The sequence below is a fragment of the Periplaneta americana genome, chromosome 4 (assembly GCF_040183065.1).
Source record: "Periplaneta americana isolate PAMFEO1 chromosome 4, P.americana_PAMFEO1_priV1, whole genome shotgun sequence".
NCBI lineage: Eukaryota > Metazoa > Arthropoda > Insecta > Blattodea > Blattidae > Periplaneta > Periplaneta americana.
Genome location: NC_091120.1, coordinates 146,696,173 through 146,723,282, shown reverse-complemented (window position 1 = coordinate 146,723,282; position 27,110 = coordinate 146,696,173). Strand labels below are relative to the sequence as shown.

Genomic DNA, 27,110 nt, shown 5'->3' with positions numbered 1-27,110 from the left:
GGAAAAAGACCTTTGGGGAGGCCGAGACGTAGATGGGAGGATAACATTAAAATGGATTTGAGGGATGTGGGATATGATGATAGAGAGTGGATTAATCTTGCATAGGATAGGGACCGATGGCGGGCTTATGTGAGGGCGGCAAAGAACCTTCTTAAAAGCCATTTGTAAGTAAGTAAGTAAGTAAGTAAGTAAGTAAGGTCTAAATTCTACCAGGATTACGCGATTTCTTTTTAAAATTTACTCTTCAATCATAAGGATATGAAATCATTAAAAGCTTTTCCTTATATCATTACTAGGGCTGAAAAAAATATTGGTTATAGGCTAAGCTGCATCGTATATACAGCTCTGTGTTTAAAAAATGCTTGTGTGCACTCTCGACTAGTCACAGTAGTAGCTGTTTCTACAGTCCGCTCGGTATGAATGAACTCATAATAGAATTTACAATTACTCGATTATTTGTGTTTCATATTAATTTGGCCTAACTCGGAACAAGTATTATATTTACAAAAAATAGCATTCTTATCAATTAAGTCGAACACAATTTCCCCGTGTTCAGAATCGCCCTATTATCTGTTCTTTGTTGGATTTTTGTTTCGGCATTCTGATACAACCTCACGTCACTTACGCAGGTCTACTATTGAGGAGTGTCGGATGTTCACTCTCCATACTCCTTACAGACAGTAGAGATACCCAAAAACGGTACGCATTTTGTAAACAATGTATATGGAAATTATTTACTACCTTGATACGAATACTTTTCTTCAGCCTTAATCATCACACAATCAAATGAAACATATTTCTTTACTCGTTATGTCAATATAGCCTGCTATACAGAACAATAAAGACGACGGGATTCCTTCCATCAGGCGAATTGTTTCTGAGAAATACATTAACGTTATCCTTTAATACATGTATAATATCTATATTTATAAAACAAGTTAGCCTACACATATTATGTAGGCCTATCCAAATACTGTAACATATTATTCATTATTAATTCTCTTCAGGCGGTGCTCAACAACACACAGATTATAGACAAGGCTATAATTTACAAGATTATCCATCCTTGGCTGGGAAATGGTCTACTCACTTCTACAGGTATGGAAAGATGTATCCACAAATATATTATTAATTATATTTTACAATTAATTTTTTAGACAGGTCTCAAAATTGTCATTCTTTCGCTACTCATACTACATAGGCCTTTTACAGCACTTACGCCTGATTTCTGGAACGACTGTTATCTGTACACACAGGGTGAGGCAGGAGGAAAGGTAAATGGTGTGAGGAATGATAATATTTGTGATCTTGAACAAAAAAGTTTATATGAACATTTGCCCTGTTCTGACATACAGCTGTTTGAAAATCATGGGCCTCAGTCTCATGTCCTTCATCAGAACTCACATATGGACACAATCAAAACGATATTATTGGCCATTTCAATGCGCAATGGGTGTTGGATCGGTCGCTGTGGAGTCATTTCTTGGCCACCGAGATCACCCGACCTTACTCCATTGAATTACTGTGGGTGGGGTTGGTTTAAGAGCGAAGTCTACAAGAGCAAAGTGGAAACAAGGAAGGAACTTCTCGTTCGCATTTTACATGTTTGTGCTCAAGTAAAGGAATGTCTTAATCAACTCAAGACAGCTACACAGCAACTGTCTACAAGAGCTGCAAAGTGCATTGAAGTTGACGGTGGACTTTTTGAACATGTTCTGTAAAGAAAAGTACACAATTAAACAGAAATAAGGTAACAATATTTTAATTTACTCTCATCTGCACTTTTACCGTTCCTCACTGTTTCGATTAGTTTTCTCCGAAACCGTTAAGAACAGGACATATGTAAATATAAACATCTGTATTAAGAATCACCAATATTATCACCCCTCAAACCATGTACCTTCCCTCCTGACTCACCCTGTATACAGTTATTTACGATTTGAAATGATGAGGTGGATAAAATGAGATTCTGAAACAATAGTTATCGTCAACCTTAAAACTATTAGTTTTTCATCTTTGCTATGTGCACTACGGGGCTGATCTAAAACTGAAAATAAGCGTAAAGACACTGTAACTCAGTCATGTCAGAATTAGCTCGCTATGAGTAAGTCGCCCGCCATGTGAACAGTCGAGCTCGCGGACACCGATATCCTTCCTCTCTTACACCACAAGAAGGATGGCAGGGATGAATTAGCACATTAGTAGTACGAAACATACTATAACTTGCCTTACAGTACATACTGAAAATAAAGCGATGGCAAGTGGTTATGAGACCCTATAGAGCAGCCATTGAGAACAACCTTTACTACACCAGCGGCACACAGGTTGTAATTAGTAAAGGTTGTCATAGCAAAAGTTGGAAATATAAAAGTGAAAAGAGTGTAAAAAAATAAATTCACAAATTCTACTAACTATTACCGTACATAATAAAGTATTGTTTCAATTATTTTGTTTCATACTCTTAATTATCGTGTGTATTTACGTCATTTGTATCACTGTGTAAATGCAGTCATGTAATGGATGTCCATTATTTAGATTTAGATTTATTTAATAATAACGTATACATAAAAAACGCTACATGACAGTACCCCGAAAGAGCAAAGCTCTTGTTCGGGGACAGTTCCGTTTTGATAGAAAGATTTGAAAATGACATACAATTTTACATTGTTCACCATACATATCTGTTTTTTCTGAATTAAAATTTAAGATTCTGATTAGGCCTACACAGGTTATACATACCGGTAATTCACAAAAATAGGAATCTCTACTGTTTCTAAAACAACATTTAAAATTCTTGCACTAAGATCACATTCTTAAGAAGAGTAGGTAGAAACATACATAAATATACATACTTTGTAGACAAAATACTTACGAAAAAAGGTCACATAAAGATGATAATAATAAAGTTAGTAACAATAATAATACTAGTAATAACTGAGTGAAGAAAATAGATCTATGGATCTACTAGATCAAAATATTATTTCGTTTTTTTTTTTTTTTTATAATATCGTGTTATAAATTTAAAATGACGATTGTGACAACATTTTGCAAATATAATATCACAATGACTTCCAGTAAACAGTTCAGCGATACTTTCCATCCCTAACTTTCTTCCCATCATTGAGGTGCAACGTAGACATCATGTGCTTGCGAACTGCGTGCGTGTCTACATAGTATGAGGCTACTCAACGTATTTCAACCGATAATGTTACCTCCAAAAGAAGGGCTTGGCAGTGTAGGTAACGGGCTAATTTTTTGTTATATGTCTTTTCTTCACAGGACCTTTCAGTGTGCAAAGTTTGGAAAAGAATCTCAACATGTCACTATTGAAGGTTTTATGATGGTCTGTTTGTATTTTGTCTATATTGTATCACTTATTCACTGTTTACACTTGGTCACTCGATTGGTTTAGATTGCTACACTTTGTTACACATTTGTTCATCAATGTTACTTGTACGTTACGAAATTGACGTTAGATGTTTTCATGTATTTCTGTTCCATGCTGGACCATTGTGGACCTGCTTGTGGTGCGTAGCAATCTCCCCATCTCCGTTTTGGCCAGTATCTGTGTCGTTAGACAAACGATACTATAATATACTGTAGTGTAATGCACTATATTATACTACATTCTGATCCATTTAGATATGGATAATATTAATTTATTATTATGAAGTTATTATGATAGGAAAAATGTCTTGCTGGTTATATTATGATCAAAAAATCTATGTTTCCATATATGACAATCAATAATGCATAATTTGAAAGGACAAATGAAAATCGTGGATGATTAAATGGCTACTACAAATCAACAACGGGCACAATGTGTTCTTTGGTATACTAAATTTCAGAGTGTTAAAAGAGTTCAAAGGGAATTTCGACGTGAGTATGGTGTGCGTAATGTACCTAAATACGATTCCATAATGTTGTAGTATCCAACATTTGTAGAAACAGGTTGTGTTTAAAAAATGCAGGAGGTCGCAGGCGGAACCCAATACGAGAAGCAGCTATCTCTTGGCTTGGCCCCCAAATTCCCCAGACTTCTTCGTGTGGGGTTTTGTTAAAGACATTGTCTATTCACAGAAACCCAGGAACATTGATGATCTAAACGTAAAAATTACTCAAGCTTCTCAACAAATCACCCCTCTTATGTTACAACGGACATGGGCTGAATTCCATCACCGTTATGAGTTGCGCAGGTGCGCAATGGGGTTATGTTGAGCTCTGAGGAATCTTCCATCTTTCAGTGTTGTATGCACAAAGTTTCAACAAATAAAGTTCTGTAGTAAATGTTTTACGGTGTTTCTATTTTATCTATACCCAAAGGTTATTGGGTTATTATTTTACGACGCTGTATCAACATCTTAGGTTATTTAGCGTCTGAATGAAATGAAGGTGATAATGCCGGTGAAATGAGTCCGGGGTCCAGCACCCAAAGTTACGCAGCATTTGCTGGTATTGGGTTGAGGGAAAACCCCAGAAAAAAACCTCAACCAGGATTCGAACCCGGGCCACCTGGTTTCGCGGCCAGACGCGCTGACCGTTACTCCACAGGTGTGGACTCTATACCCGAAGGGATCACCTTTTTGTAATATTAATAATAATAATAATAATAATAATAATAATAATAATAATAATAATAATAGTAATAATAATAATAGTAATAATATATGTCTCGCGTCGTGGCATTGTGGTCTAAGGTATCCTGCCTAGGGCTCGCGTTACGGAATGCGCGCTGGTTCGAGTCCTCATGAGGGAAGAAATTTTTTCATGAAATTTCGGCCAGTGTATGGGTCCGGTGCCCACCGAACATCGTGATGCACTTGGGGACCTACGATAGGCAGCGAAATCCGGTTGCGAAAGCCAGCTACAACGGCTGGGGGGATCATCGTGCTAACCACACGATACCTCCATTCTGGTTGGATGATCGGTCACCTCTGCTTCGGTATGTGAACGCGAGACCAGCAGCAGCCTGGTCGGTCTGGGCCTTTCAAGGGCTATGGCGCCACGGATGATGATGATGATTATTATTATTATTATTATTATTATTATTATTATTATTATTATTGTTGTTGTTGTTGTTGTTGTTGTTGTTGTATCATGCCATGGTATACCATACTGTACACAAAGCATGATTTTTATGAAGGAACGTCGTACATTATTATACAATTTTAGATGAGAATTCATGCCGTTATTTAGTAGCTAATAAAATAAATTATGAATTTTATTTCTTATGTTCAAAGGGATAAAATGGCACACACACAGGAAGATCATCACACCATCCTTCCACTTCAAGATACTGGAAAACTTCGTCCCAATATTTGCAGGAAAAGCTGATATTCTAGTGAACATATTGAAGGAGGAAGCTGGAGGAAAGGTCTTCGACGTTTACCCTTACGTCTCTTCTTGCGCTATGGACATTATCTGCGGTATGTATCGTGAATTGTCCACAGCTCTGTTGTAACTGTTACCACATCTAATCGTAAAGCGAGCGACCCGAGTTCAAATCCTGGTTGAGGTTTTTTCTTAGGTTTTCCCTCCATCAATTAAAGCAGGATTGCTAGGTAACTTTTGAAGTTCAACTCATTTTCCCATCATTTACATTTTCCCCTCTTCCATCATAATCTCCGTTTCTTTCCCATATTTTGGGCCACCATCAAACTTGGACCAGCGATTTCTGAAATAGCTAAAATTGCAGAAAGTAAGATTTTTGGCCCGGTTCACACGAGCGGAATGTCTGCGGAACGGCAGTCGCGCGGCGGCCGCACCATTCTGAGGCCACACGAGCGGATAAAAGACGGACGGAACAGTCGCCATAGATGCTAATGACCGTGCAGTACTAGTGCAATTATTGATAAGAAAAGTAAAGAAGAAGACATTGAGTACATCCAATAATAATACAATAATACTCAAATTATTTTAATTTATGACATTTACCTTTTACTTCATTCATTTTCTCTGTGTACTTTTTAATAAAAAGAGATAACACTGATAACATTTCAGTTTCTGAAAATAAAACTAACAGCAACCTTAACACATTTCATTCCAGTAAACTCTATTTATTATTGATAATTCCTTCTAATCCCCTTCTACTAAAGTACCGGTAATATACGTACAGTAATATATTTTCTCCAAAGTGAATACGAAATTAAATACACTTATTATTACTTATTCATTTCAACAATTAAATGCATACAACTATTGGGATTAATTTGCCATAAATATTATAGAAAACATTCTATTGGATGTATAGCCAGTCTTACGTTAATACATTCTTTCTGAAGGCATTTTTCAGAGTATGATACAATTCATCGAAGCTGGAAAATGTCATTTTGAAGTTAATTAAAATAAATTAATTCCTCCTCGCGCAACTAGTTAAACAACACATAAACAGTTCCTTATAATAAAGGACTGCTGACTAATGTCTTCATCTTTACTTTTCTTATCAATAATTATTGCATTTCGAAATGCACGCACTCTCTATCTTCATCCGCGATTGATTTAATAATTCGTAAACATTTTTGGACGAATATAGCCTCCGCGCACAAACATAACGATAACAGCTCAGAGCGTGTTTTGTTTTCAAGGTAAATACCGCTCTAATCACTATTGTTGATATAAGACATGACACCGTTTATCTATTCAATTCGCAGAAGAGCGATAAATGAAGGGTTCAGAGCCATAGTGGGCCAAGCGCCATTTATTAAAAACGGAGAAAGCGAGGGTTAAAGTTAAATGAATACCATAGTTTAATGAAAATTCATATATATCATTTGGTTATAATGTGTATACTTTATATTACTTGCTATATGTTTCCATTGAATTATGGTAATAACTTCATTTTAACCCTTGTTTTCTACGGTTTTAGTAACTGGCGCTTGGCCCACTATGGTTCTTAACCCTTCAAATATCACACCTATGGCTCGTAATGAAGAATCTGAGTATTTCTCATGGTTTGTTCAGAGATAAGTAGATGGGAGTGTTATTGAGCTTTAGACGACTTGGAAATGTACAGATAGGAAATGGTGCCTCACAATAGCCAAGAATCATACGAACACAAAAATCACACTGCCACAAAATGATTTTTATAACAGCGATTTTCCGGACTTCTCACAGTTCGGAGCTGTGACAGCAAAACACTGCAACGCCCCACCTCTATTATGAAGTAATTAAAGGGAGGGCCCAGCCTTGTTAAATTCAAATGTTGGGAGAATAAAGGCAGAAATGAAAATAATAAATTTATTTCAAGTCACAAATATTCTTACAATCCCAATCACTGTCACAATAACAATCACGAACAGCATTTCACGCAATAATAACGAATGGATGAGCTATTCCATCTGAAATCGACAGAAATATAGAGAAAATTGACCTTACAATTTCTAAACACAATAAAAAATTTTTGTACATAGAGAATAGAGAAAATTGACCTTACAATTTCTAAACACAATAAAACGTTTTTGTACATAGAGAATTTTGATACAATGCTTTGTGCAACGTTTGAGGAATCATAACTTTATAGTGTTTAAATTAAAAATATTTAAATTTATCGTATTTTCATAAAATTTTCAACTTTAAACTGTTGTAGCTCCGAAACCCTTTCACCCAACGATCAAAATCATGGTTTATTTTGATGCTGAGAAATTAAAGTTTATATTGACATAGGCCTATAAACAGATTTTCTTACTTTTTATGGAAATGGAGAAATTTAGATTTTTCCTCATTAAGACGCCTTTGCCAAGGAAAAGATATTTAAAAAATATATAGTTAGATTCCGCATTGAAAGTACAAATAAACACATATTTTGAAAGATATTGATAAGAAAGTATTGAAAATATCAAATAGAGAAAATAAATAGTACGCGCGAGAAATAACCAGCTGACTGTGAGACGGGAGCTAGCCGAGGTAAGCAAGGCCAGGAGACATAAACATGTGATGCGTCGTGTAGCAGTCATGACTGTGCCAGCTTTATCACAGGTTTTCATAACACAGGAGTAAAATGACGCCCAACGCTTGCTTATCTTCAGCTCTCGGCCAGTGCGTGCGGTACTGCGCCGTTCAAGTCTATGCGTGTGAAAATAATCTATTTAATACCCTCGAAACTTATTGCCGTACTACTAACCAAACAATGGCGAATCCCTCTTAATAATGCAAGGTTTTTTCTCAATTTTTTTTTTTTTTTTTTACATTTTTACAAATTTTCAAAAAGCCTAAAAGTAAGTAAAATCAGATTATCTATCTCTCTGTATACAATATAAATAAGGATTACTTCTTATCGTAACCTACCAAATGTCAGCTTCAAAATGAGCTCTCGTTCAATCTTCTGCAGTAAATGGTTCCAGAGTTCTGAGCGCTGAAAGAGGCTTGTTTTTATAAAATACGCTAAATTTGTCGCTCAATAATACGAAAACCGTTTGACTTTCGATAGTATATTTTTGAAAGTGCACTCTCCTCAACACCTTGTATAAAGAGGGAAAAAATTAGAGTATAAAAAAATGCGAGGTTTTTTACTGATCGATTTCATACGGAATAGCCCGGATGAACCGTGCAGACTGGAACGAATCTCTTTCGGAAGGTATCAGCGGGCTTATTGAAACAAACGGCTGCATATCAGAAGGGCGCATGGTAAACTGGAGAAAAACAGCTTCCAACAGTATAGGCCTATTACATACCGAGAACTGTGAGTCTTATCTTGCTAATAATGCAGTTTAGGAAACCGCGGCCCGAAGGGTCGAGTGACTTGCTTGCTATTTTACTGTCAAACCTGTCGAAAACTCTAATCTCGGAACGTGACAGGAATGCGACGCGATCCTACAGTTCGCGATAGTGACCCCTATTAGTAATGCTAGCCTGCTACCAGGTATCTAAGAATTATGTTCTGTTCCTACCTCACGGCGGAAGCAGTTGAGCAAGTCGTCAGCACCACATTCAGGTGCAGTGTCACTGTTTTTACTATCCCTACTGCCATCACCGTCATCAGTATTACTAATGTTATCACTCTCACAATCACTGTCGTAAGCCCCCTTAATTTTAAAATAATTAGGCTTGTAAAGTTGGGGATGACGTGAATATATTAGGAGAAAATCCACAAACGATTAGGGAAAACACGGGAATTTTACTGGAAGCAAGTAAAGCAATAGGTTTGGAAGTAAATCCCGAAAAGACAGAATATATGATTATGTCTCGTGACCAGAATATTGTGTGAAATGGAAATATAAAAATTAGAAATTCATCTTTTGAAGAGGTGGAGAAGTTCAAATATCTTGGAGCAACAATAACAAGTATAAATGATATTAGGGAGGAAATTAAACACAGAATAAATATGGGAAATGCCTGTTATTATTCAGTTGAGAAGCTTTTATCATCCAGTCTGCTGTCAAAAAATGTGAAAGTTAGAATTTATAAAACAGTTATATTACCGGTTGTTCTTTATGGTTGTGAAACTTGGACTCTCAATTTGAGAGAGGAACATAGGTTAAGGGTGCTTGAGAATACGGTGCTTAGGAAAATAATTGGGGCTAAGAGGAATGAAGTTACAGGAGAATGGAGAAAGTTAAACAACACTAAGTAGCACGCATTGCATTCTTCACCTGACTAATTTAGCAACATTAAATCCAGACGTTTGAGATGGGCAGGGCATGTAGCACGAATGGGCGAATCCAGAAATACATATAGAGTGTTAGTTGGGAGGCCGGAGGGAAAAAGACCTTTAGGGAGGCAGAGACGTAGATGGGAAGATAATATTAAAATGGATTTGAGGGAGGTGGGATATGATGATAGAGGATGGATTAATCTTGCTCAGGATAGGGACCAATGGGGGGCTTATGTGAGAGCGGTAATGAACCTCCGGGTTCCTTAAAAGGCAGTAAGTAAGTAAGTAAGTAAGTAAGTAAGTAAGTAATGTTGGGGACCGATAGGGTGCTTTACAATGGCTTGAAGTTGACTATCCGTTCACCAGTCAGTACTCTAGCATGCATTCACAGTGTACCTGCTGAATACTCCGTTCGCCATCACTACCATAGCATGCGTAAACAGTGTCCCTGCTGAATATTCCGTTCGCCATCACTACCGTAGCATGCGTAAACAGTGTTCCTGCTGAATACTCCGTTCGCCATCACTACCGTAGCATGCGTAAACAGTGTACCTGCTGAATACTCCGTTCGCCATCACTATCGTAGCATGCGTAAACAGTGTACCTGCTGAATACTCCGTTCGTCATCACTACCGTAGCATGCGTAAACAGTGTACCTGCTGAATACTCCGTCCGCCATCACTACCGTAGCATGCGTAAACAGTGTACCTGCTGAATACTCCGTTCGACATCACTACCGAAGCATGCGTAAACAGTGTACTAGCTGAATACTCCGTTCGCCATCACTACCGTAGCATGCGTAAACACTGTACTAGCTGAATACTCCGTTCGCCATCACTACCGTAGCATGCGTAAACAGTGCACCTGCTAAATACTCCGTTCGCCATCACTACCGTAGCATGCGTAAACAGTGCACCTGCTAAATACTCCGTTCGCCATCACTACCGTAGCATGCGTAAACAGTGCACCTGCTAAATACTCCGTTCGCCATCACTACCGTAGCATGCGTAAACAGTGCACCTGCTAAATACTCCGTTCGCCATCACTACCGTAGCATGCGTAAACAGTGCACCTGCTAAATACTCCGTTCGCCATCACTACCGTAGCATGCGTAAACAGTGTACCTGCTGAATACTCCGTTCGTCATCACTACCGTAGCATGCGTAAACAGTGTACTAGCTGAATACTCCGTTCGCCATCACTACCGTAGCATGCGTAAACAGTGTACTAGCTGAATACTCCGTTCGCCATCACTACCGTAGCATGCGTAAACAGTGTACTAGCTGAATACTCCGTTCGCCATCACTACCGTAGCATGCGTAAACAGTGTACTAGCTGAATACTCCGTTCGCCATCACTACCGTAGCATGCGTAAACAGTGCACCTGCTAAATACTCCGTTCGCCATCACTACCGTAGCATGCGTACACAGTGTACCTGCTGAATACTCCGTTCGTCATCACTACCGTAGCACGCGTAAACGTAAACAGTGTACTAGCTGAATACTCCTTTCGCCATCACGACCGTAGCATGCGTAAACAGTGTACTAGCTGAATACTCCGTTCGTCATCACTACCGTAGCATGCGTAAACAGTGTATCTGCTGAATACTCCGTTCGCCATCACTACCGTAGCATGCGTAAACAGTGTACTAGCTGAATACTCCGTTCGCCATCACTACCATAGCATGCGTAAACAGTGTACCTGCTGAATACTCCGTTCGCCATCACTACCATAGCATGCGTAAACAGTGTACCTGCTGAATACTCCGTTCGCCATCACTACCGTAGAATGCGGAAACAGTGTACCTGCTGAATACTCCGTTCGCCAGTCACTACCGTAGAATGCGTAAACAGTGTACCTGCTGAATACTCCGTTCGCCATCACTACCATAGCATGCGTAAACAGTGTACCTGCTGAATACTCCGTTCGCCTGTCACTACCGTAGCATGCCTAAACAGTGTACCTGCTGAATACTCCGTTCGCCATCACTACTGTAGCATGCTGAACAGTGTACCTGCTGAATACTCCGTTCGCCAGTCACTACCGTAGCATGCTGAACAGTGTACCTGCTGAATACTCCGTTCGCCAGTTACTACAGTCGCATGCTGAACAGTGTACCTGCTGAATACTCCGTTCGCCATCACTACTGTAGCATGCTGAACAGTGTACCTGCTGAATACTCCGTTCGCCAGTCACTACCTTAGCATGCTGAACAGTGTACCTGCTGAATATTCCGTTCGCCAGTCACTACAGTAGCATGCTGAACAGTGTACATGCTGAATACTCCGTTCGCCATCACTACTGTAGCATGCTGAACAGTGTACCTGCTGAATACTCCGTTCGCCAGTCACTACCGTAGCATGCTGAACAGTGTACCTGCTGAATACTCCGTTCGCCAGTCACTACCGTAGCATGCTGAACAATGTACCTGCTGAATACTCCGTTCGCCAGTCACTACAGTAGCATGCGTAAACAGTGTACCTGCTGAATACTCCGTTCGCCAGTCACTACTGTAGCATGCTGAACAGTGTACTTGCTGAATACTCCGTTCGCCATCACTACCGTAGCATGCGTAAACAGTGTACCTGCTGAATACTCCATTCGCCAGTCACTACCGTAGCATGCTGAACAGTGTACCTGCTGAATACTCCGTTCGCCAGTCACTACAGTGGCATACGTAAACAGTGTACCTGCTGAATACTCCGTTCGCCAGTCACTACCGTAGCATGCTGAACAGTGTACCTGCTGAATACTCCGTTCGCCAGTCACTACAGTAGCATGCTGAACAGTGTACCTGCTGAATACTCCATTTGCCAGTCACTACCGTAGCATGATGAATAGTGTACTTGCTGAATACTCCGTTCGCCATCACTACCGTAGCATGCGTAAACAGTGTACCTGCTGAATACTCCATTCGCCATCACACCGTAGCATGCGTAAACAGTGTAGCTGCTGAATACTCCGTTCGCCAGGCACTACCGTAGTATGCCTAAACAGTGTACCTGCTGAATACTCCGTTCGCCATCACTACCGTAGAATGCGTAAACAGTGTACCTGCTGAATACTCCGTTCGCCAGTCACTACAGTAGCATGCGTAAACAGTGTACCTGCTGAATACTCTGTTTGCCATCACTACCGTAGCATGCGTAAACAGTGTACCTGCTGAATACTCCGTTCGCCATCACTACTGTAGCATGCGTAAACAGTGTACTAGCTGAATAATAATGCCGAAGGTTAAAGGTTCTAAGGCGCATATTTTTGCAGCGGAATTTGTTGAGAGTTTTGAAGTGAATGACGGGAACATTATATGAGTCGTTCAGGGCAGAAGTGGTGTAAGTCAAAATTGGATAATGAGGCTTAAAGTAAAAATTCTGTAAAATAGAGCAAATAGCAATTAATATAGCCTTCGTGCTGCCCACTGACTACTAATAGTTTAGAAAGCCACCGGCGTAGCTCGGTCGGTTAAGTCGCTTTCCTGCCGATCCGGAGTTGCGCTCGGGCGCGGGTTCGATTCCCGCTTGGGCTGATTACCTGGTTGGATTTTTTCCGAGGTTTTCCCCAACCGTAAGGCAAATGTCAGATATGGCGAATTCTCGGCCTCATCTCGCCAAATATCATCTGGCTATCACCAAACCCATCGAAGCTAAATAACCTCATAGTTGATAAAGCGCCATTAAATAACCAAGTAAAAAAACTAATAGTTGAAATAAATACAATATTAATTTATACTTTGCGCTGTATTTTACAGAATGTTTACTTTAACCCTCAGTACCCATTCTTGACTTACACCACTTCTGCTCTCAACGGCTTACATGTAAATTATACGAGGTGACAAGCGATGTTATATACAGAACCAATGTAGCACAAGAAAATTAAGGAGGAAACTCAAACCCACGAATAATTCTATGATAATTCTTCTGCACATAACGAAAGGTACGTAAAAAAAAATATCTTTGTAATGCTATGTAGCGTATATTTATTTTTAGATCTGTCCAGATTTGTTTATGTGCACCTTGTAATTTGTGTAATCGATCGCAAAACCAAGTCATTGTCCTCGTACTAGCCCACGTCCCCGGCTATGTACCATACTGCAGTCAACTTGTATACTCGGTCCCCAACATTACAAACCTAATACTTTAATTAAACATATATCAATCAATCAATCAATCTTCTTAATGTATCCAGCTGTTTGCTGACAACATGAAGTCCATTATAGTCCACTGTAGTCTATTCAGTTGTTTTTTTACGAGAAATGAGGGGTATTTTGATCGGTGTTCATTATAAATGCCTGTTGCTAGTAGCCAGAGTTGGGGTGTAGTCAATATATACTGCAGGGCTGTTTCTTCTGCAACTGGTACTAATGATTTTAATTTACTTCTTTTGTGGTTTATGGATGGACAGTATAGAAGAATGTGTTCCAGATCTTCATCATGATTATTACACCACAGACAAGTAGGATTATCCGAAATGTGAAATTGGTGTAGATACAATTGAGTGACAATGTGACCTATTCTGACCTGAAATAACATTTCAATGGATACCTAGTCATTGTGGTATACCTGGAAACGAGAAATTTGTTAATATTACAAAACATATTTTCAACCAAGACCTCTTCAAGTGATATCTCTATTCAGTGCTTTCGCTTCAGTAAAGTCTCATTTTACAAACCTATGGATCAACAATTGGCGCTCTTCTGACAAAGGAAAAATTTTACAGTCTGTACAAAAGAAACCAAATTAATCATATATGATTGGAGTTCATGTTTTTCACAATACCCTGTGTTTTTCTATATTTTCAATGTCTCTACAGAATTCTTCTCAGTTCATGTGGACACTGACATTCTCATTTTGCCAATATTTTCGAAATATCATATTACTATTCACACCGGTCTCGTCTATATAAAAAAACTGATTTCCCTTGCTCCGGAATTCATTTATTTGCACCAGAGACTAGTACCTCGAGCTCCAGTGTACGATGTGTGAAATTATTTTCAGAACGTCTTGTAATATTGAACACATGCAATGATGATACGCATGCCTCAGTACGGATCTGTTGCACGTGTTTGGTTACCACCCGGCTGTACATGTTAGTCGTTCTGCTTCACTGACACCGAGAGACGCTCTATTACTTTTTCACTCGGTAGCTCACACAACTTAACAGTCTTGGTACCAACATCCTAGCTCTAGTGATGTAAATTGCCTCGTTCTCCTAAGTCGAGATCCTTCATCCTGTCTGTAGTTTACCCGTGCTTTCCATAAGGCGTTAAGACTAAAATGTCGTAGCTAGACCTTAAAGAATTGAGCCAAGGACCTATCACTCTCTAGTCACACCACACCACTATATATTTCGGATTTCCAAACTTTGCTCTTCATATATCTTCGACTGACAACAGAATCCTGGCATTACAGAAGCTTCTTAAAACACCGGCAGTCCCGTTGGGGACTTAGCTTTGGCAGTGGCACTTTTCTTCCTCAGCTCGACGACATCGTCGAGAGATTCAATGGGATGCAGCAATAGTAGCTGTCTATGCTGTTACGGGTACTAGTGTGCGGCTGGCTCAGCTATCCAGTCACTTAAAGTTCTAATGGTTAACGGCCTTTTGGCCTTTCCTCTCAAAATTGTGCATATTTTCCTTAAGTGGGAGAGTGTCAATGAAGTGGGACAAGTAGTCTTTAGAATAGGAGCTCACATAAATTTTTGAAATGAGTCCCAAAAGAGAAAAGACGCGATTATCGTCGTGTACCTTTTGATTGATAATTCCTATTTTCTCCCCCTTTTATTTTTAGTAGGTTATTTTACGAGGCTATATCAACATCTCAGATCATTTAGCGTCTGAATGAGATTAAGGTGATAATGCTGGTGAAATGAATCCGGGGTCCAGCACCGAAAGTTACCCAGCATTTGCTCACATTGGGTTGAGGAAAAACCCAGGAAAAAACCTCAACCAGGTACTTCGTCCCCACCGGGATTCGAACTCGGGCCACCTGTTTCGCGCCAGAAGCGCTAACCATTATTCCACAGGTGTGGACTCCCCTTTTATTAATGAATTTGTTTCACACCTTTCGACTTCTAAACTGTGTTGAGAAGTTACACTTAAATAGGCCTACTGAAAGAGGTCATTACCATATTTCCATTTATGCTGGACAATTGATTAACTTGCGTCCCTCTTTCTCTGATTGAAATAATGGACACATGTTTGTTAGATGTCCATTCTGATGACGTGGAAGGCAATAATCTTTCATTAATTAAAGAATTGTTTGATACTTTTTCCCTGTGCTTAAAAATTCTACAAAACTATGTATTGCGTCCTCTGTTCTTAACAAATGTACTACTTACATATGTTATTTTCTCTACTCACAGAATCTGCTATGGGGACGTGTATAAATGCACAGCTGTCCGAAGATTCAGAGTATGTGAAAGCTGTATATGAGTAAGTAAACAAAAATTAATACATTTTATTTCAAACATATTGTGACAGCGACGTGAGATTCGAACTCACGACCAGCGTCCCGCAAGAAAGCAGATCGCGCGGAGCACGGTGGAATGGCGCGCGGCGGAGAGGGGAAAGGGCCAACGCGGCGAGAGAGTGGAGCGAGAGTGCGCGCGCAACTGCTGCGTACGCAGTGAATGGGGAACGGACCTTCCCGACTCTTCGAGAAGTCCGTCGAAGTGGAGATATTCAGATAATTCTCTACACACCTGTAGAAATTTCTCGCAACTATGATTTTGCTATAAAAGAAGAAGCGCCAGCGAACTCGAGCAGAGTTTTCAGTTATTCAGTCACTGAGTAAGCCAGAGCAAGCAAGCCAGTCAAGCCAACCGGAGTTCGACTCGAGTGTGCGTCCGCATCTGCGTCAGCATCCGAAGGCCTGAGTTCGAGTGCAGTGGACCGCAGTTGGAGGGACCTGAGTTCGAGTGCAGTGGACCGCAGTTGGAGGGACCCGAGTTCGAGGACAGTGAACTGTCTCTGAAGGTCTGTGGTTCGAGATACTGTGAACTCGAGTGACTGAGATAGAAGAACTGTGAACTGAGAACTGATAGTTCTGATTTGTAAATAGTGCTTTGTAAATATTAGTTAAGATTAACAGTTCATTGTTGTTCGTACTAGTCCAAGTAAATTGTCATTGTCGTCGGTGGAGTGCTATAACGAATACTGTGTTGAGTGAAAATCCAATTGTTGACGAGAGCGTTTAAGGCGAATTGTAGAAAGGAATTATTGTTGTGACGAATAAATTACATTGTTGTTACTAATAAAATTCACAATATGTTTAAATATTTATCTTTTATGACCGTAAGCATATTTTCCTTCCTAAGTTGCGTGCAATATTTGCCTCTTTTCATTCTAACAAACAAATTTAATATCTTAAAATCTACAACAGTAAGGTTACATTTCTATGATAACCAAGACAGTGAAACATAAATGGCGACGATTATAGATATTCATATCAATTTAACTTTCATAATGTACAGTGTCCTTCATATATGACACTCCTCTAACACAACGAGCTCTGTGGCGTTTCTCATTGCAGCACAGGCATAGCTGTAACATGTAATCCCCGGGTAGATATATAACAAACTGTAACGTGGCAAAAACTTCGTGACAGAAATTTAATCTGGTGTAAGCAACTATGTAGGCTTACACATAATAAAATAATGTGTATGTGTTTATGTAAACCAGATTTTTTTGTTTAAATATAATAAAAACGAGTTTTGTTCGAAAAAACATTAATCTGTATTATTGTATACAAAATAATTTTATCATACATTTGAGCAATTTGAAATTAGCTTTTTTGGAATATGAAAATATAATTAATTATATTGATCTGCTTGATTTTTTCACGTCAGTGTTCGGTTCACTGTTTGATCGGCTCATAAAATACTTTAACATTATCCTCAATATATGATTTTACTTTCTTTGCGTCATCAAGTTTTTGCTTTCTAAGTCAAAAGTTTTCCTTCTGGATATGCAATGACACTAGGCAGTTCAATAGATGTATGCGAATTATGACGCAAAACAAAGATGTAAGTGGTACACCCACTGATGAATGGTAAGACAATAATAACTCATAGACCCTCCTTGTCATAAATAAAGCGATAATTACCGAAAGCAAAGGAACACCTTCTTATGACGCTCGGCATTAGCTTTCTCCACAGACTTTTCTTGTAATATTTCTGCCACCAGCCACAACGGCAAATTTGAGGAAATAAGTGCTAAAAGTAATTATTTAAATCAGTTGCCATATACTGCAAATTCGACCATGCTTCTGTAAAGCTCGTTTGCTAATCGCAAAATCAGTCACAACGCTCAAACTGTGGCCTCTGATTGATTTAACATCAGATTTGTAACTTCGTGACATGAATAGCTAGTTCTGTAGCTGCTTCTCCGTTGGAAGCATCATTTAGGTGTGTAGATGTCTGGATTTGCAAGCCCCTTAACTTTTTTAATATTAGTATTAACTACAGCGTCTACTTCACTATCAGAATTCATTGTAATGATATATTAATAATACTAATAACATGTGAGAGAAGTTTTATATAACATTCTTATTGAATTTGGTATTCCCAAGAAACTAGTTCGATTAATTAAAATGTGTCTCAGTAAAACTTACAGCAGAGTCCGTATAGGCCAGTTTCTGCCTGATACTATTCCAATTCACTGCACTATCATCTTTACTTTTTAACCTTGCTCTAGAATATGCCACTAGGAAAGTCCAGGATAACAGATAGGATTTGGAATTGAATGGGTTACATCAATTGCTTGTTTATGCTAATGACGTGAATATGTTAGGAGAAAATCCACAAACGATTACGGAAAACACGAAAAATTTACTTGAAGCAAGTAAAGCGATAGGTTTGGAAGTAAACCCCGAAAAGACTAAGTATATGATTATGTCTCGTGATCAGAATATTGTACGAAATGGAAATATAAAAATTGGAGATTTATCCTTCGAAGAGGTAAAAAAAAAATCAAATATCTTCGAGCAACAATAACAAATGTAAATGACACTCGGGAGGAAATTAAACGCAGATTAAACATGGGAAGTGCCTGTTATTATTAGGTTGAAAAGCTGTTGTCATCTAGTTTGTTGTCAAAAAATCAGAAAGTTAGAATTTATAAAACAGTTATATTACTGGTTGTTCTTTACGGTTGTGAAACTTGGACTCTCACTTTGAGAGAGGAACAGAGATCAAGGGTGTTTTGAGAATAAGGTGCATAGGAAAATATTTAGGGCTAAGAGGAATGAAGTTACAGGAGAATGAAGAAAGTTACACAACGCAGAACTGCACGTATTGTATTCTTCATCTGATATAATTAGGAACATTAAATCCAGACGTTTGAGATGGGCAGGGCATGTAGCACGTATGGGTGAATCCAGAAATGCATGTAGAGTGTTAGTTGCGAGACCGGAGGGAAAAAGACCTTTGGGAAGGTCGAGAAGTAGATGGGAGAATAATATTAAAATGTATTTGAGGGAGGTGGAATATGATGACAGAAACTGGATTAATCTAGCACAGGATAGGGACAGATGGCGGGCTTATGTGAGGGAGGGAATGAACCTGCGTGTTCCTTAAAATCCATTTGTAAGTGAGTAAGTATACTTCTTATAAAGCTATGTGTTCTGGAATACATGTACTACAACAATGACTCCACAAGCCTCATTATTAACTAAAATAACTTAATTGATGACGTTAAGCCAACATCTAAGTTTCCAAGTGCAGTGTGTTGTTTGTTAAAAGGAACATGTCCTACACTTTCGTCCTTTTAACAAAAATCGCGATATTGAATCCCGTCTAGTTGCCGCTCACAGTGCACATTTGTCGGTTCTTTTAACATAAATCAATGTGTCTATGCTCTAAGAACATTATAAGCTGAAAAAGAGATTTTCGAAAAAAAAAATGTCACTTTGGCCCTTTTAGCAAATAGCTATTCGTATTTATTATGAAAGAAACTAAACTTTATCGCAATGGGTGAATTTTCAGTAACTGAGGGTGAGAATGAAAACCGTTAGGTACGTCAACTTCGGGCGAATATTCCTGGATTAATATTTTTGGGTGAATTTTCTTTTTGGCCAACTTCCATTCTGCGGACTAGCCTTGTTCGGTTCATGGTGATGATGTTGGTGATTATGATGATGATTAATGATAGCGATAACAGTGAATTCTTCATAATGTTTTCAAAAATGTTTTGATATAGGAAATAGGGAACAATTGTGGGAATGCGAGAAAGTATGATTTGTGGCAATAATAATTTCACCAAATCTTGAATTAACTTAACTTGAACTCGCCTTGTGTATAGTAATGTAGTTTATCGGATATGAAGTAATGATTTCCATGGCAATTGAAGTCGAATTTCTCTTCCACTAAATACTTTCATTCTTTTAAAGTACTTTAGGATGAATACAGACGTTACATTATTATGAAACATAGGAGATACAGTCGTTAAGTTAGTGGTCTGTTATTCTGTAGCGCACTATTACAAAATCTCCACACACACACACACACACACACACACACACACACACACAGATACACATCGTCCCTCCGATACGTCAATCGTCCATGCGTAAAATTTCATTTGTGTGAATATTCTTTGTGTGAACTAGCACCGAACCCCGTCAACACCACTACCATCAACATCAATACCACCATCATCATACAGTGCACGGTTTAAGCTCAGGCCTACTTTCTTCTTCCTGCTACAAAAATTTACTCAATAATTGAGTTTATAAAGACTTTCAAATTCGACATGCTGATTATAGTTTTGGTTTTTTGTATGAATCATAACCTTTGCCACTAGCAAAAAAGTTACTACACCTTTTGAAACATCACCATAAATGTTTCAGCATGAAGAAAGTCATAATCGAAAGACTTGCGAAACCCTACCTACTTTCTGACTTCGTTTTCAAGCTGACCAAGTGGAACAAACTTCAAGAGAAGTGCATCAGAACTATACATGGATTTACCAAAAAGGTGAGTTTTTATTTAGGGCACATTCGAAACGATACGTTAAGGTCCGTAGCTTCAATAACTGTTTTCTTCTTACTCTAATATTAAGCTTTTCATTTATAGTGTTCTGCCCAAGGGCAGGTCTTTTACTACAAACTCAGCATTCTCCAGTTTTTCCTATTTTCTGCCTTCCTCATTGTGTCTTCAAGCCTGTATTTATCAGAATTCGATATCTTCACCTTTGTTAGACCTTCCAGGCCTTCTCCTTCCACGAGCCGACCTTTCCTCAAAATAACTAGAAAAGTAGAACTAAAGAACGCTGGGCAAAATGGGCTACCTTAGGGAACTTTCAAAAATAATTCAGAATGAACTAACCGAATATATTCAAGAAGAAATCCAATGTCATTAACAAAGATGTAAACATTGCTCCTTTTTTGCTTACATTATCGACGAAGCCAAGGATGTCCCAGAAAAATCGCATGGTACAAGAATTGAATCGGTCATTGCAGAAAGGAGAGAAGTCATAAAATCTTACTTTTGAGATAATCAATAAAAACTGTTTTCTTCTTCCAATACTGGAGTAATCATTATAAATATTTTCTTCTTACTTTATTTATGAATAGTGAAGTCTAATACATCATGTGAGACATCTGACATCTTAAACACTTTTGTTTAAAGTTGTTTAATCGAACCATGACTTATCCCCTTTCTGCAAGGAATTGTTAAATATAAAAGAAAAAAATATAACTTACAATTTTGGGCTAATGTAATATTTGAAATCAAACTAAATGTTAGTAATTACAATGATAACGATGTTTTTATGTGTAATTACTACATTACTGTCACTATTTACATAATTATTTTTGCATTTTAATCATTATTCCTAGTACAGAAATGTACCAATATGTGATTTTATATCACAGTTTTAAATCAAAAGTCTACTTTTAAACTAATACTTATTGCATATAGGAGAGCACAATAAAAATACACTAAAGTACTACACAAAATCATTTGTTTCAATTGTTATATAGAGTGTATTGTTAGACGTTGGAAACCACGTCGTTTGTAGAGTCCTTGTCACAAGGTGGCCAGTTCATGATCTCTTCGTAAAAGAAAGTGTGTTCCAATGGAATGTGTTGCCTCACTTTCGACACGTCTCCAAGTTTTTTTTTTTTTTTTTTCGTATTAATGGAAATTTTCCCATTGTATGCTTTTGTGTAGGCATTACTATGCGTCCAGAACCTGGTTTTTTCATACAGAATCTGTGTTTCCTCATTTCACTACCAATGAACAAACTGGCAGTCACACATCCTGGATAATCTTTAGAGTAAACAAATTCACTGAATTGTGCTGAATAAAACTAATTCTTATCTTTTCCTTTCTTCCTCAGTGTGTCTAATGAGCAGGTGGTTTTCTTCTTATACTCTGGCCACCAGTATTTAAAATTCAAGATAACTGATTCTACAGAAAATCTGTTGTTTGTGTTTGCCTGGTGGATCAAGGTATTGTATTGGTCTGGCACATATACCCTTTCCGTCTTCCTTAGTTTGCGCTTCACTACACCAAAGGAGCGGTCACAGGGAATAAATAAATGGCCTCGTTGTGGAAAATAATGAATGATTTTGTTAAATCTCCTCATTTGGGTAAGTGCAAGCAACAATCGAATTGAGGTATGATTTTTATTTTGCCCTCCACAGTTATCAGAGAATAGATACAATTCCTTGACGGAAGAAGGGACATTATTTTCAATGTAGTTCAGAAGGAACACACTTCATTTGAAGATTTGTGGCCTATACCTTCATGATAGGAATAGAAGTGCGCAGCATGGTCTTTGAAATTGTGAATGTTGAAAATTGATGACCCAAAGTTGCGTCTAAACAAAAATGAGTAGTTTCTTACCCACATTGTTCTCCTGTCGTACGGGCTGCTACAGAGTTCCCAATGGAATTGACGTTCCAATGCCTTCAGTTTATTTTTCTTATTTACATTTCTGCAGTAGTTAATTTCATTGCGTTTACGTTTACCACTAATAATAATGTTTTCTTCCCCTGGGTCACTTACTACTTCTAGCTTATCTATCATTTTCCTTATCAGCTGATGGGCGCGTAACTTATTAGATCCGCGGCACTCAGTTGCGTCACGTCGTCAGCCAGTGCAGAAAGAAGGTAAGTCGCTGACTTGTCCCCTTTCTGCAATGACTGCGCTGCTTATGGTACTATGCTTTGCGTTGAGAATGAGCAAATTTGTCCCATTTCTGTATGGAAATGTGTGTCTAGATCTGGAGAAAGCAATGGTACTCTTAACTCATTTTCGCGTTTTTCATGACCGATTCAATTGTTAGGCTTGTAAATGTTTCAGGGGATATTCAAGATATTTTCTTAGATTTTATGACGTTCAGAAGAACAGGAGGAATGTCATGGCAGGAGAAATGGTTGGCTTACAATCGAGAAAGTTCGCGAGCTTGCTCATCTTTCAATTTTTGCTTGCTGCTTTGCACATCGTTTGAACTTACTTCTCCAGCAATGTTGCTAAAAACATCGACGACTAAATTATTTTACTTCCTCCAAAGCATATCGGCTTTCTTTTTTATCCATCAACACAACAAACTGCTCTGCTCTGAAGTAAGGTCGAAATCGAATGCTAAAATAAATTTCTATTGTTCATACTAACAAAGTGAAATTAATACAGGGTTTCACAGAACTGATGAACTGCCCAGATTCAAATATCATAACAGTTAGAGAAATAGAAGGCTAAAGAAAAAGCCTTCTTGATTTATATTTCATATTTCTGCTCTCAGATTTTAAAGAAATATTTAAAAACTTATTTACTTCTTAATAAGATTCAGCTCCCTCTGATTGAGGTACTGGCTGATATGTACATCTATTATCAGGCAATACATCTCACTTGACGGTATGTGTCAGAGGAAGAACAATTGTTTGTATGCATCTGAAATCTGATTAGTGGAATATGTAGCTAATCGGCGATGTATACAGTGGGGGGGAAAGGAACTGGCCACCCTATCCCATTATCTCCTGGCCTAGGTGTCTCATGAGTGATGCCTTATCGGTGATACTTATGGGGTTCAAACCTGTCTTCGGACAAGGTGGCAATGGTGAGAAGCGCCACTTCGTTAATTAACGAAAATAATACCCTTCTTGATTTCAGGTCATCCAAGATCGCAGAGAGCAGCGTAAGACAACAACCCAAAAGAAATTAACAGACGAGGACATAGCCTTTGGTATGAGCAAATTGCTTTATATAGATTTAATTAACTACTATCTCTGTCATTGGAACATTTTGGAAATAATTTCTTTGTTATATTTACTGAATAGAATTTCTCCAAATTATGTATTCAGATTTTAAAAAATGCACAAGTACATTGAGCTCTTACGTATAAAAATAAAAAAGAAAAATTGCTAGTTTCGCGGAATTGATTTGATGGTACCATACACCCTTTGTAACTCAAACTAGTATACTATCAATAGCATGCACTACATCCAAACTAAAGGGACGAAGCCTTTCATAATAACGACATTTTCTTTCGGATAATCCATGGGTAATATCCTAGATTGCTCATCCCTGTGTTAAAATCGGTAGCACTTTCAAGAGAACAACCTCTAGGATCGCCACCCGTCCACCGTAAACGAACACGAGATGACAGTACAGTCGCTTATGCAATTCAAATGGGAGTTGTGACGTGACTTCATATTTAACAACTAGATGGCAGCATAGTATAGCGCATGATGTAAACACATTGATCGAAAATACTTTTTAGCCTAAGATATATTTGAAAGGACCGAGACGATCAGTCGACCCTGATGCTTCGGGTGGATATTTTGCATTCATGCGGAGTGGGTATACGCGGCAGCCAGCCCGCTGCGTATCGTATTTAGCAACCGATCGACCGTGCGTCCTGTCATGATCCGCGGTCGGTTGTTTTTATTGAAATCCAGGCCTCTAATTAACAGATTTCGAAACATAAGACGCAGTTATATTTTAGACATCATTTTCATATGAAAAATGTGCCTGTAATAATCCAAAAAATTCGGGACGTGTAGTTATCTCACTCTTTCGGTTAAGGAAAGTTCTTTTCAGTAGCGTTTTATTATACTTATAAAGTGCAGGTTGGAATAGTGAGAAAGTTTTCATGAATCTACAAGAATAATTTATTAGGCCTAATGGAAAAGCCAACCCATAATCACTTCTAGCTGAAAATGCAGTCCGATCAATTTATCGCATTTCAAACACATAGGCAAGTCATAGAGAAAAATACCCTTCTACAAATGCCAGATAAAACCAGCAAGGAATTGTATGAATTATTCCTAAAGACAAGTCTCCGAACTTACGTAATTTCGCAGCTAAGATGCTGGCAATCTTTGAATGCATTTATGTCTGCAACAATTTTTTTTTTTCTAAAATGAACCTGATTAAAAATATTGTGCGTACACGTCTAACAGCCTATCATCTTGCACCTGTTTTATGTTTATGTAGTAATATTATTCATCCTAATATAGACAGACTCGTCCTGACCAAACAGTATAGGCGATCTAGACTTTGTAAGTGATTATTTGTAATAAGAGCTAAGCTATAGTGAACACAGAATGCTTATACTGTAATCATACTGAAAGTCATGAGCAACCCTTGTTATAAATCTTTATTATTTTTATTTTTTAGACAAACCAGGTACATCAACTTAATCTACAGACTTTTCTGTCACTTTTCAACATAGTCTCCATTTCTTTGCACACTTTTTTCCCGCCGTTCTGTAAGTTTGAAAATTCCCTTGTTGTAGAAGTCCGTTTCATCTTCCCGCAGACACTGACGCACTGCTTTCCGAATATCCTCCAGCGTCTCGTAGCGTTGGCCTCGCAGCTGCTCCTTTACAGAACCGAAAAGATGGTAGTCGGAGGGCGTCAAGTCGGGACTGTAGGGAGATTGCGGAAGAGTTCTCCACTCAAATGTTCTGATTTTCTTCACAGTGACACGATCAGTGGAAGGCCACGCGTTATCGTGTTGCAGGATGATCTTCTTTCCAGGGCGTTTCTCGCGCAATGCACGATGGAGCTTCAAAACTGTCTGAATATAGCGGACAGCATTATTGTCTCTCCAGGTTCAACAAATTCAATCAAAATGCATCCCAGAACTCATTAACTCTTTTCTTGTTACGTTCCGTGAAGGCAGTTCGAGGGCGACCGCTACGACCGTATCTTGGATGCTCGTGTTCCCATCTTCGAAATGTTTCACACATCTAACACTGCTGGCGCCCTCGAAAATATCTCTGAGGTGAATTTTAGCAGCAGATTTTTCTTCTTTAACAAGGAATTTAATGACAGCACGCTGCCGAAACGAGCCATCGTTGTCGACCATTTTGCAAACATTGCTTGTGGTCACACGATAGAAATTAATGACGTCACAATATGCCAAACCATAGTGTAAAGTCTGTGGATTATGATCATATAATCGTTTTTGTTACATTGTTGAAATTATAGCAATGCGTTGCTCATGACTTCCAGTACGACCCTCTGTATTATATATGAGTTGTTTTCCAAATGTTATATGTAATGGCATGCTGCATTAGATTTTTTACAGCCCTAAGTGCAAAAGAAGCCAAGTTCATAGATATAAACACGTCCCAAATATTTTGGAAGGCGTGAACTGGATCACATTTACCTCCCCTCCGTTACGCCCATCCCTCCTATATCCTGTTCATAGCTCTGGAAGTTTCTTCACTTTCAAAAGGGACCCACTGAATAGTTGATGAGTTATAGCTGTTATAAATTATCACTAATTTCACACCACGTCAATTCCAAGATGGGCCCACATACGGGACCGATTTCAAAGACGTATTCTACATCACAACTAGCAATACTGGTTTGTTGTCTTTTTTCTATTGCATATTCACTTTTCCAGGATGTAAGAGGCGTGTAGCTTTTCTGGATATGTTGCTGGAAGCATCTGAAAATGGTATGGAAATAACAGATGAAGAGATACAATATGAAGTCAACACATTTATGTTCGGGGTGAGTGAAATAAAATTTGGCTATCGAAGACAAGATTCTTTCTTTTTTGTCATTTTTATTAAGCAAATATGAAAACAGACTTACCCAGGAAAGTTTCCCTATATTTTATATATCATTGAATTTATTGTCATACAAATTATAGAGAATATAGGAAGCATTGAAATTGTGCTAAAGTTGATAGCTAGTCATTCACGTAACTACTGTCTTCCTCCGACGAGTTTAGCGCTGGGACCTGAGTTATTCTTGCCATCGGTGCGGGGGGGTTCCAGATAGATTCTTTTGTTGCTACAGTCAAGCCGAGCCGAGCGGAGTGGAAAGTATTAATCGTCCAAAAATATGCAATCTTCAGTTTGTAGTAGTGTGTGACTGTGTGCACGTGTTAGGTATTCCATATACGAGTGAAATGGTGAATAAGAAAGGTAGAACAATTCACAGCGAAGCGCGTAATATAATCGCGAGTGTAATTAAGATATGTGACCAGGAAAAGAGGCTGAATACTGTGAATATTCCCCTGGCCCGTGCAACAGAACGAGCTACCCCTTATACAGGCGTA

The 27,110-nt window shown here is 38.5% G+C and overlaps 1 protein-coding gene across 1 annotated transcript in view; it reads left to right on the top strand.

The window, feature by feature from the left end:
* Positions 1-27,110, top strand: part of LOC138698279 (cytochrome P450 4C1-like) — a 45,425-nt gene that overhangs the window by 5,731 nt on the left and 12,584 nt on the right. Inside the window, exons 3-8 of the mRNA XM_069824068.1 lie at positions 1,008-1,098; positions 5,241-5,426; positions 15,951-16,020; positions 20,435-20,561; positions 23,703-23,775; positions 26,448-26,557. Coding sequence (XP_069680169.1) covers positions 1,008-1,098; positions 5,241-5,426; positions 15,951-16,020; positions 20,435-20,561; positions 23,703-23,775; positions 26,448-26,557 — 657 coding nt within the window. The remainder of the gene's footprint in view (positions 1-1,007; positions 1,099-5,240; positions 5,427-15,950; positions 16,021-20,434; positions 20,562-23,702; positions 23,776-26,447; positions 26,558-27,110) is intronic.